The sequence below is a fragment of the Coccinella septempunctata genome, chromosome 4 (assembly GCF_907165205.1).
Source record: "Coccinella septempunctata chromosome 4, icCocSept1.1, whole genome shotgun sequence".
Taxonomy (NCBI): domain Eukaryota; kingdom Metazoa; phylum Arthropoda; class Insecta; order Coleoptera; family Coccinellidae; genus Coccinella; species Coccinella septempunctata.
In genome coordinates, this window is record NC_058192.1 from 18458049 (window position 1) to 18470615 (window position 12567).

The 12567-nt window shown below is 33.7% G+C and overlaps 3 protein-coding genes across 3 annotated transcripts; 2 read left to right on the forward strand and 1 right to left on the reverse strand.

Annotated features, from left to right (window-relative positions):
* The first annotated feature begins 2420 nt into the window (after positions 1 to 2420).
* On the forward strand, positions 2421 to 3721 carry LOC123312189 (osteopetrosis-associated transmembrane protein 1). The gene is made up of 6 exons (XM_044896456.1): positions 2421 to 2587; positions 2642 to 2816; positions 2876 to 2987; positions 3042 to 3271; positions 3339 to 3501; positions 3554 to 3721. Exons 1-6 carry the CDS (start codon positions 2544 to 2546, stop codon positions 3622 to 3624), a joined length of 795 nt encoding a protein of 264 aa, XP_044752391.1. The 5' UTR covers positions 2421 to 2543; the 3' UTR covers positions 3625 to 3721.
* A 676-nt stretch (positions 3722 to 4397) lies between these two features.
* On the reverse strand, positions 4398 to 5323 carry LOC123312190 (chromatin modification-related protein MEAF6). The gene is made up of 3 exons (XM_044896457.1): positions 4951 to 5323; positions 4629 to 4832; positions 4398 to 4573 (listed from the first exon to the last, which is right to left on the reverse strand). Exons 1-3 carry the CDS (start codon positions 5026 to 5028, stop codon positions 4487 to 4489), a joined length of 369 nt encoding a protein of 122 aa, XP_044752392.1. The 5' UTR covers positions 5029 to 5323; the 3' UTR covers positions 4398 to 4486.
* Positions 5324 to 5722: 399 nt separating this feature from the next.
* LOC123311192 (peroxisome biogenesis factor 2-like) lies at positions 5723 to 6930 on the forward strand. Its single transcript, XM_044895013.1, has 4 exons — positions 5723 to 5953; positions 6016 to 6432; positions 6489 to 6698; positions 6759 to 6930. The coding sequence occupies exons 1-4, from the start codon at positions 5846 to 5848 to the stop codon at positions 6846 to 6848; spliced, it is 825 nt and encodes a 274-aa protein (XP_044750948.1). The 5' UTR covers positions 5723 to 5845; the 3' UTR covers positions 6849 to 6930.
* Positions 6931 to 12567: the final 5637 nt, after the last annotated feature.

Consider the following 12567-nt stretch of genomic DNA (forward strand, 5'->3'; position numbering starts at 1 on the left):
ATATCCGTCCTATGAATTTGGCAAAAAATTAGCATCCATGAACATAAAAGGCATTAAAGATATAGCTAAAAAGGGAAAAAGAAGGATAGCAATTATTTTTGACTTTCCGGATAGGGGAATAATTTTTTGAAAATAACCCTTTCTCAGATCATCCAGATATTGACGTTTTCATCCCTTCAAGAATGTTAACAAGCAGAGGAGTCATTAGAAATGTAGGATCGGATATTATTAGTTCCAGAATTGAAATTTTCGATGCTCAACCCCTCAATAAACGCTTCTAGTCGAATTTGGGGTAGTTTCGATCAAAGATTATAGAATAAGAATATTGCTGTAAGTTGAAATGTCTGCTAAGTTTTATCGTTCTGACTAATGATTTATTATAATTTTCTTAGTTCGGTCAATTCAGTGAAGATATGATTCCTGGGTTTCAATATGAGAAAAATCAATAAAGGACAATCAAAGTTTGGGATATTGTTGGTCAACCTCGATTCAGATCAATGTGGGAAGATAATAATAATATTTATTCATGCTACTACATTCTAAAAATGTTTGCATACGTCAACGACGGGGAAAAAAAATTTAAACATTCATGAAATATCAACAAAATCATCACAGAAAAATTTATGTGATCCCAACACTACACAGAAAAAATATTATTATTTTCGAGTTTCTTAGGAATGTAAATCGGAAGTATATGACTTCTAAACAATTTTTTACCACGATTCTTACTAAAATACTGACAAAAAGACTGAAATTTTTCTACGAAAATGACATTTAAATTTAGGTTATAATAATGTAAACAAAAACACGCTAGAGAGAGAAAGGTTGCTCTACATCTTCCCTCTCAGTCGGACACACTTTTCGTCGAATTTTGCTACCTACGAAGCCATTCCAGTTCTCATAGAGTTCAATCATAGTCTACTAAAGTTACTTCTACGAACTAGTAGGCTGATTAGAGAGGAGACTTGTATAAGCTGTATTCGGGTTCGGCTTTTGGACGGTCCGAGGATGGTTCTAGAACTGCGCAGAGGATTTAATACTAGGGCGCAAGAGTTTTGCGCAGTCCTAGAACAATTCTCGGACTGTCAGAAAGCCGAACCCGAATACGACTGTAATCTTTGATGACATTGAACTTTCTTTAGTTCAATCAAAGAGTAACCAACTTGGTTACTCTTTGGTTCAATGTTGTACTCTGTAATCTGTGATGTTGTAATCTTTGTCCATTGAACTAAAGAAAGTTTAATTCAATGTCTTTGCCATAGATCAGAGATTAAGACGCTTATGGCCGTTTGCACCGTTTGTCTAAACAACGATTATATTCTTAAACAACGTTTAATTCCTTAACCGGGTTGCACCGTTACTAAACGTTGATTATAAGGCCTTTAAACGTTGTTTAAGCTAAACGCAGAAATTTGCTCGATTAAAGCTCGATTAAAACGTTGATTGAAGTAATACTTCAAATTCGATTGACAACTGTGTTTTCTATTTGTGTTGATATAAAATTCAAATTAATAATGGATGATTTGGAAGATGAGATATTACTTTATGATGATTTTGATGCACTTAGCAATATCGAATTTGGATTTCCTAGATGTTTTCCCCGTAGAAGAAATTATTTCGAAAGAATGGACCTCACTTTTTTCAGAAGATTTCGTTTAACGAAAGAAACCGTGTTATTTTTTTTGCCATATAATATATGGAGAATGATTTGGAATTTCCCAGATGTTTTCCCTGTAGAAGAAATTCTTTCGAAAGAATGGACCTCACTTTTTTTCAGAAGATTTCGTTTAACGAAAGAAACCGTGTTATTTTTTTGCCATATATGGAGAATGATTTGGAATTCAATAATTAGTTATATTATAAAAATATAGATATTTCAGGAATAATAGTGTTGAGCCAATAAATCAATTGCTAGCTACATTGAGGTTTCATGCTAGTGCTGGTTAGTTGGCTTCTGTTGATTTCATAAATGTAGATGTATCGAAAGGATCAAGAATTATTCCCGCAGTTTCATTAGCAATTGGTAAATTATATTCCGAATTCCTTAAAATGGCCAAAGATGAGGATATAGTGCAATTCAACACCGAATCTCCAAAAAATAATGTTCAAATTTCCCACCTTGACAACAGAAGTTTAGTCAGAAAACCTTGACTTCTTTTTCTTTTTAATTTATCTTCTATGATGTGCTTGGCTGAAATTTTGAATTTTTTATGCTGTGAGTGGTGTTGCCAAATCTATCCATGATTAAATTAAACGATTATGATTCCACGGTGCAAACCGTCAAATGCTAAGCAACGTTTAAATATTAAACATCGATAAGTTTAACCATGGTTACCAGCGAAACGGTGCAAACGGGCATTAATCGCCAAAATATATCTCTGCCACAAAGATTATAGAGTTCTCTATAATCTTTGCTCTGCCATAGATATATCTCGTTATCTACCATAGACAAACTTTTTTAAATGTTTTTGTTTTAAATAAAGAAAAGAGAAGATGATAAACAGAACCTCTGATGTTAAAGGAAGTTTTTCAAAATATCTAGCATGACGCTTAACAGATTAAACTTATTATGGATAATGAATTTATTGTAAGTGTAAAAATCTTTTTCATCCGAAATATTTAATTTGTTTCAAAATTTTAGCTTATTTGTAAACTCACAAGCAGATGAAAATTGTGATCATCAGCTAAACGCTTTCGCTACTGCATCTTCTAATTTCACTGCCTGTGCTATTGCAAATTCGAAGCCAATAACTTTATGTGAAGATTGTGTTGAAACTTATATTCAAGTTGTAGAAAGCTATCAAAATATGAGTCTGGTGAGACCTTATCCCTTTTTTTTTGTTGTGAAAATTATTCTGATGATTTTATATTGTAGAGTTATGGGGGAAAAAAGTGCATTGATAATTATGTTGATTTGGATAGACTTCAAATTGTGAGAACAATTTATGAAAATTGTTTCGATTTATGGAATAGAGCAAAGTGTAATGGTATTTATTTTTAATCAATCAGTGGTCTTCAGGATTCTCTTAAGTTTGTTGTAGATTGCTTTAAATTTGAGAACTCAAATCTTACACCCAAAATATCTAACAAAACTCTTCAGTTTGATCAGTATTATGTTGATCTTGTGAAATGTATCAATGGAACACAAACAAATAGTTCAAAAGAAATATGTCAGAAATGTCTGCAGAATTACATGTATTTGAATAGTTTTTATGTTAGTATAAGCAATGAAAATGATAAAATTGGAGTTTGTATGGATATAGTAGATATAGTAAGTATCAATTCAAACCTATGCTTATGTATAAGAAAGCTGAAGAATATATTAAAAAATATTACAGATGAATACTACCCGCAGATATTGGAGTACTAAATGCTGCAAATATAGGAGGCATGAAGAATATGTTTTTATTGGGAGTGCTGTTGGAATATTAACCTTAACAGGTGTTTTTTATCTTATGACCCTCTATCTTGGGGAAAAAGAAAAACCACTCATATTACAACGTGAGTTTACAGTGAAGAAAATCACAGTCTCTTTTCATCTTTATTTTTTTAGAAAATCGTTTAGCTGAGTCTTTGAATCATTTGAATAGGGACAGTGATGATATTTCTGATGAAGAAGAATGAATGATGCTGTTTCTGATATTGAAATTATAGTGAGTCATTTTTATTCTATATTTTATAATGTTGAACATTCAAATTTGAATAAATAATTATTTTGCAAGCTTCTTGTTGAAATTATTTTTTCTGATTTAGTAAGTAGATTACAATAGCATTGAAGTTAATCCTTTTTGTTTGAATCATGCTGAATGAATTATTCTAGTTCAGCTTATAAAGTTTTGTTCTAGTTGACTTTTTTAGATTGTTTTAATTAGCTTCTTATAATTATTTTCTTGCTATATGATGAACTGTTATATCTTAACATCTATGTAACTTTAATTGGTTACTTCAAAACAATTAACGTTGCCTAGTTTTCTTTGGATTCGTCTTCTTGGGACTAAAACTTCGTTGCTTGGCAGAAGTATCTCTCATGGGACTACCTCGATCTATTCCATTCTGAGTACCATTTGATATCACTGAACTGCTTGTTGTTAATTTCCCTGTTGGTTTCAAGGAAGATTCTAGATTTGTTGAAGGCGTGAAGTTGTTATCACTAGAATCTTCGTTAGTTTGAGATTCTGATTCACTTTGCTGATCCACTAGAAATTTCAGAAATAATATATCTACAATAATATATCTACAGACCTTCGAATGTATTTTAAATTTCTTTTACAACTTGAAATGGTCATTCCAAAAGTGTGTAATTGATAGAAATTCTCTTCATCATCTAGATAAATACTATTTTCAATAACAACTGGAGGAAAATGAGGATCAGGCATAAATAGCAAAAAAAAATCATGCTTACTTGACAAAATTATAATAAGATACAAAAAAATACACAAAGTCAAAATTATATGAAAAAGAAGAAAATTATTTTTGTTTCCATACTCTAGCTACTAGAAAATTGTTCGAATTCATTTAACTCGTGTGGTTCCTTACTTTTTTCAGAATTAGGATCAACAATTCCACTAACAGCCTGTAATAAAAAAAAATTTTATATTAAAAATGTTTGAACTTAAACATGAACTTACAGCCATGGATGTAATTGATGATTTAGAGAAAAGTCTTTCTGCCTCTTTAAACTTTCTATTTCTTTTATCCGCTTTGGAATTTGTAGTCTTATTACTTGAGAGATACCTATCCCATCCCCTAATTATGTTTCCATATAATTGAGTATCTTCCAAATAAGAGCCTTCAAAAGCATAAATTTGCCTTTCTAAATTTGCTAAAGTATCCTACAATGGGAAAGACTTGAGTACCAAGAATAAGTACATAGTCTAGATTAAAGGATTGAGGAATAAGTTAAAGGCCAGTATAAACCAACACTGGGGCTTCAATCACAAAAACACATACCGCAATTTCGGCTTTTCTTTTTACTAATTCTCCAAGTTCTTGACGAGCATCAATAGCAGAAGTATTCTTTGCTGCCATTATATCTCAATTAGACCGATAAATTTTTGCTTACACCCAGAATCTTCTAATGTTTGAAAATAAAACCAATTAACACAGCTTGATTTGTAAACCGAAATAAGTTTCTCTCCTAGATTTAATAATATTTATATTCATTAAAGACAACCCCACTTGTCTTTGTTGTTATTAATTTTCAAAGATATTTGTGTATTATATAGACTTTAGACTTATTGTCTATATTTGGCAAAGTTATTATTATTTATATATTTGATATTTGGTTTATTATCTCTCCTAACCTATAACGGACCATATGTCATGAGACCATAGAGGTTTAAAATGTCCTGAACACAGAACACTAATATATATATAAACTAAATAGTATTCTGTTCTGTTCTGTGTTTAGTAACTCACTAATCTTTGACTTTCGATCAAAGATTAATTAAGTGGACACCGTAGATCGTAAACATGCGCTTGAGCATTTGTTGAAGTACTTCAATCGCGCCTGAAGCATAGGTTTCAGCGTAGATAGAGGAAAGATCTATCCTTCCTCTATCTACGGGTTTTAGTTAAAACACCTACAGATAGGAATTATGAAGGAGAAAAAGAATCAAAGAGGAACAACAAAAATCCATAGACGTCTATGCCATAGACATATACTTCTTCTTCTTTCTTTACAAAGATTATAGAGACCTAACCTAACTCTATAATCTTTGATCCTTTGATCTTTATTAAGTCTATGGTCTATGCATAAATCGAAGATATTAAATATAAATAATAAAATCTCTGCTATTATCATGTTTATGTTTTGCTTCTTCTGAAGGAAGAGAAAAGAAAAAAAATGTCTTCCACATTATTGAGAGTCACCCAAATGAACGCAGTTTACTTGGACAGGGAAATTTTAAAAGCTTTGCAACATCTGCTTCAGAGTTCGATCAATAATTTTCCAGTAAGTCCACCGTTTATCACCTGAGAAAAAGAATATAATATAATAATTTTATTATTATACAGCCAGGCCTGCTATCTCCTTATGAAAGAGAGTTACATCTGCTTTTGAAGTTGGTGATTCTTCATTACTCAGTTGTGAGGAATGGTTCAACATTCGGTCAGCAATTGTTGTCCATTCGATATGAGGAAATATCTCCATTAAAAAGGATTCTCTATTTAACTTTGAATTCATTTGGATATTTCAAAGAAAAGTTTGAAATTTGGAAACCTGCACATGAAGTGAATGATATTATAAAACGGGTGTATTTCGTTATAAAAGTTTTGGATTTCATTAACTTCACCTTGTTTTTATGTAGGGGGACAAAACCAGGTTTGATTGAAAGAATTCTAGGTTTGAAGCAGGTTTACACCGATGGCAGTACACAGAGAACTTTCAATTCAAAGTACCTTGCTCGAGAATTATTGTGGAATAGTTTGATTGTGAGGATTTTAAGAATAAGAGAATGATTTTTTAGGTAACACCATATGGTTTCTAGGAAATTATGGTGAATATTGTACCACTCATTAACTTTCATAAATTGAAACGACTCATAAAAGACAAAAATCCGTTCCACAAAAAGAAAATTATACCTAGTGAAGGTAGTCCTCTTATGCTGTTAACCACTAAATGCCCTTTTTGTCTGAAGTCCCCAATTTCACCCCATCATATGGGATGTTCGCACATTTTCTGTTATTACTGTTTGAGAGTAAGTATATTTTAAATTGAATTAAAGAGGTATGTGTTTGATGATGTTCTAAATTTCTAGGGAAATCTTGAAGCAGATTCAAAATTTGCTTGTCCTATTTGTGGACACTGGAATGAGAACATTTTGTGCGAAAGATTGGTAGTTCATTGAAATACATATTGTCATTGTACTCCTTGTTGAAAATTCCAAAAATTATTTTCATAATTTATTTACAATAAAGCATTTATTGTGATTGAAATATATTATTTGGACAGAATTAACAACTCAAAGAGAACTTTGTTTACTTGGTATTTCATATTTCTCAAATTAGCAGCATATTGTTCAGGAAGACACTAGGAGTAGGACTACATTTGTGATCTCGCCGCTCAGTCACCATTCCTACATTATAGAAAAAGCGGTGGCATTTGATTCCGATAAAATAATACTCGCCTCGCATTCCCGATTCAAATAATGATATTGATGGCCTTTCTAATCCATGGCGCAAATCGGTGAACTCTGACCCGGTTGCAGAGACAGGTTTAAGCCGAGTTCAGTTGATCCCAGATTAATTTTGACAGTTCCGTTCAATTTTATCAGGTTGAACTGGGTTTAACCTATGGACGGTTACCCTCCATAGTTTAACCAAAGAGTAACAACAAGAGGTTTCACTTCGTCGATTTACAAGGGAAGATACATGGAATTTCAACCTTGAAGTGGGGAGACGCTACGCGCCAGCAATACTGCGCTCAGATTCAGTATAGTCAAACGAGAATCTGGGCGACCAATCAGATTGGGACCTGCGAACAGAACGAACATCTGCTTTCGTTTTCGTCCCTCCACTAAACCAAGGAACATTCAAGGCCATTGAAACGCAACCGGCCAAAATGATAGAGTGAATCCTCTTGTTGATACTCTTTGGTTTAACCATTGATTAACCTCCCCTTTGGTTTAACATTAAAATCGGCACAACCCTGAACCAAAGAGTATCAAAAGTTACTCTTTGCCTGAACCGTACAGCCGAACCATAGCCTACTAGAACTCTAGTAGGCTATGGCCGAACCTAACGTCCAGTTTCATAATCAAATTTAAAGTCACTTTAAGTTTAAAGCTTCCTTTAATGTCATTTTTACGGCCGGTTTCATAATCAAACCTAAAGTTGCTTTAAGTTTAAAGCTTCCTTTAACCTTACAAAAAATGACACTAAAGGAAGTTTTAAACTTGTCACTTAAAGTGACTTTAAATTTGATTATGAAACTGGACGTTAGTAAGGTTAAAGGAAGCTTTAAACTTAAAGCAACTTTAGGTTTGATTATGAAACCGACCGTAAACTAGTCAAAACTACAGACTACGGCGCACATGGAGCTGCGTTGACTCTGTCACTGTGGAAGTGAAATGCATAAAGTAAATCTTTGGTAAATCAATCGGTTGTTTTCTCTGGTGAACTGTGTGACAACAGTTACTACCGCATATTGGAATCATTGGATATATGTAGTAGTTTTATCAAAATTCACTCCTTGAATTTAGTTCCTGAGTGAGGCGCAGGTCTGCACTTTGCGCTACCCTAGGCTTTGGTTTCTTCTGGTTAGTAAGTGGGCGGTCCGTATATGTCGAATTCCTGACAATTCGGTTCAATATCTGTCACCAGAGTAACCGCTCTGGTAACTTTCGGTTACCAAATGTGTATATACGGACCAAACGGCTACTCTGCCGTTATCTCCGATATTTCCTCTCGGAGGTAACCACAGAACACACCCATGACTTACTTTATGGGGGTAACGACCATAAAGTAAGTCAAGTCGGTGTGTTCTGTGGTAACGACTCTTCGCGCGGTCGCATTGAATACCGTAGTGGCCGTAATCCACAAAACGCTGCCCTGCGCTGTGCTGCGTCCACAGATTACAGAGAATCTCTGTAATCTGTGGCTGCGTCACAGCCCTCTTAACACGTTTTTAAGACGGCTGTGGCTGCGTGAACTGCTGCGTCTGCGCCTCATTGTACGCCAGTGTTCAAGGTTTTTTTAGAGCCTGTCCAGCCAGATACAGGCAGAAAAGCAGGTTCATGTCTCCAGCACTCCAAACTTTGAATTTGTCACTTGTTTTAATGGTTAAGTTATGAAGCGTTGAAAAGTTTTGTAACCCAAATTAAAATGACGAAAATACGGATTTCAGTTTGGAGGCTGCAGATATATGCTCATATTGGGGGTTTCAATCAAGATGAGAGAACAAAACATACATTAATACTTCACTATCGGTCTTATCTTAAGCAAACTACATAATATATATGAACCAATACTGTTTCTATCGTCGGCTAAGGTCACATGTATCCGCTTGTCCAAAAAAAAAGTCGTACGAATTGACGTTAAATTTTCTTGAATATAAATGGTATGCCACATGCTTCCGCGTATGGCGGAAAATTCTTCAAATCGAAGATACCCTCAATAATTGGTTTAAATCAACATTAAACGTTTTGTCTTCTGTCGCTGACTAGTGGTGGTATTCTGCTTTCTCATCTGTAAGCCAATCTGTAACTTTTCATAAGCTCACAGGAAAATTGCAATTCTGGACGGTTTTTAGTGGTCTGTAGCTTACGCTTACAGGAATCCGTAACTATTTACGATAAGTAGTCCAAAGTGACACAGTCGATGAGATAGTTACAGAAACATTTCCAGAATTGCATAATGCAATTCTGGAAATGCACCAAACGCACTTAGTGTTAACTGTCCCTTAAAATGAACACTTAACTTAAATTACGTTGCACCAACAGTAATTTAAGTTAAGTGTTCATTTTAAGGGACACTTAACACTAAGTGCGTTTGGTGCAAACGGGTCTTACAGATCGATCGTACGCTACAGATTCGTAACTTACGGATGAAAAGCAGAATACAACTACTCAAGAAATCATTTTGTTTCCTGTTATTATGGGTCTTAAAAGGGGTTTTAAATAAGTGGGAGTTTAACATATTATCGAAATTTCTGTTAGTGATTGGAACTAGATATCTACATATTTGATTCAATTATTATGTGACTTTTGCTGGATCATAATGTGCAATAAACATTTTCTAGTCATTTCAGGTTGCATATTAAGAATCTACTTTCGGATAAAATGAATTAACTCGTTTGAATACATACGTTATCCAATTTTTTCGAGTCTGAGATTAAATGTACCTAGGCGGATCGAATACAAATTCTTTACATTCGAATCCCTCGTTAACGGAAGAAATGGTCATGATAGAAGATAGAATGATTCAATAAATCTTCTCCAATTAGTTCATATAATCTGCATAAAAACTGCTTCTGGATGATAACCATATATAATAATGCATTTAACTGTTGATGTTATTTATTATAATTCAGCTGGCGTTTTGATAATTCAACAAATTAAATTTTGGTGAGAAAGGTAATAAAAAAAAACTGATTTTCCGTGAGTCCGTTAACCTCAACCCCCCTTCATTTGAAATTTTATCTGTAGCAATGCGAATTTAGACTTTTTCAAGTGTAATTTGCACATGATCTCCCTTTTGTTGGGCTGCTAATTAATTCAAAATTCTCTTTGATTTCTAGTTTCATTTTTTATAGGACTAATGGACTAAAGGACTTCAACGTAACCTGATACCCTGAAAGTATTTTATTGCTTACTCAGATTAGTTACCTAGAGAGTTTTTCTCGAGTCATTTATCAACGCGTGGTTTCTTGAGAAAAATAACTGATGAAATTCTCTAACGAACTATGTACCTACTTCTTGAGAGCGCAATGCACATCAGATCTCTTTTATGAAATCGGTTACCGAGAAAGTATACGGGGTGTGAATGTTTTGTTGCAAAAAAATTCAAGGAGTAGTTTCTTACAATTTTCAGGGGAACTCTACCAAATTCCATGTAGAACATTTAATTTAAGTTTATTCTTTTTATGTTACATTGTTTTTAATTATGCTTTATCGTCGAAATAAATAAATAAAATAAATAAATCGTTACTTCTAATCCCCTTCCGATGCTCTGAACTGATCAATTGTGTTTCTCTTAAAAACGAATGAAAAAATATACAGTGAAATTTGAAATTATTAGCAAAAAACGGAAAAAAATTCAACTTTAACGCCCTCTATCTTTTTCCACAGCAATATTTTATTGAGGCATATATTTGGTCCTATCGCCATATTTTGGTCCAAACAATCTGCCCTTAGCCTATGCCCCAATAGTTATGAATCACCCTGTATAATTATATGGGATGAGTAAAAAGTAACGCACAGAGAATTCACATATTCGCTATTTAATATTTTGTAGACCTTCTGTTGCTGCGGATGATTAGGTCATGATGGTGTTTCAGTTTATGCGTTACTTTTAAGTCAGTTTTTGATCACTGTGTATAAAGTTGAAATACAATTTGGATTGGCCTCGTATAATGCAGATATGTAACCTGTAGAGTGTGCTCCAAATACATGGAAATTCCAATAATTTCAGTCGTGCACACGAAGAAATTCCCATTAAGAGAAATGACCATCTTTATTTGGAATGTTGCGATATCCAATGTTATTAAAATCGAAATTGGGAAATAGTCGAACAAGTGTTTCCTGATTGAGCGTCTTGCCTTTAAAGAATTCATCCCTGATTGCAAGTGGGATGATTACGACATATTGGTGCTATGACAGAACTGCATATGGTAGAATTCAATATCCTGAATTGGTTCGTTAACAGATTAGTTTTCGAAGGCGAAGATCAATTCCAATTATACAATACTGCGGAACCACTCCGTTATTTCAACGAGCCAACCTTTCAGACGTCGTCTATTAAAGGAGACATTGATTTTAATCCAGTTTTAAACGATCCAATTTATTATTCAACCAATAATTAAGCGGATAACAAGAAATTAAAACGATAGAACAAGCGATCTAGAAGAAGTTTGAACTCTAATTTCACACCTAAAGTTTAATATAGCAATATTTTGTTCCACTTGAGTGAAAGTGCCGTCGGGAGGACTAAACACGCAATAGGTAGAAAGCTATCCATCATACTGAAAAAAAATGTTACAGATTTTTTGAACGGCGATCAGGAAGTGTCGCACCCGCTCAAAAATATTGAGTTGAAACAAATAGGAGTACCGTTGTGCAATGTGCTGCTGTGATTGATGCTATCGTGAAATCGGTATCGGTTTTCTCAAACTCAAAAGATCTGGTTTCTTTATTCCGTTAGATCACAGCCGGATCGCGTTAAAAAAAATGATTTATAGGATGCATAAGCGATTGCTTATTTTTGTCGCCGTTTTAAACGCGTATGTTATCTTGGATTCGATCAAAAACTCGTTGGTAAAAGGCTGTAAGGACTAGAGAGGCTCGTCAAGAAGAGAACGTTCAGCAAATCTTATGAAGACATGGTATACCAAAACCATTTTCGTGAGAACAGATAAATTTACCTTCACGGAAATATTTGAACACCCACAAAAATTCAATTATTCAGCTTTTGTTTTATGATTTGAAGGTGAGAAGTGAGATCGCAGATTTTGTTAATTGTAATATTGTCAAATAATTTTAAGAAATGCCTTTTGATTAGGTATCTGATATGCAGAGGCGAGGAACAATTATATTGCATTATTATGTACGAAATTTCCATCGTTTATACAGGGGTAGATGTAGTCGTATATAGATTTGCCCCAGCTTATATACAACACCCAAAAGATGTCCCCTGAAATGCAATTTTTAATTTGTTTCTTGGAAACCAGAAAACTTACAGAAAAGAAACTGAGCAGACAAACTATGGAAGCGACAAGGTAATAAAATAAGGTCTTATCGAATGAAATGAATTTCGGAATATAATTATTCATTTATTTGATTAATCTTTTTCGAACACAAAAGATATCAGCCACGTCTTTCAGTTTTCTCATTATGGCTATTACGTTTTGTG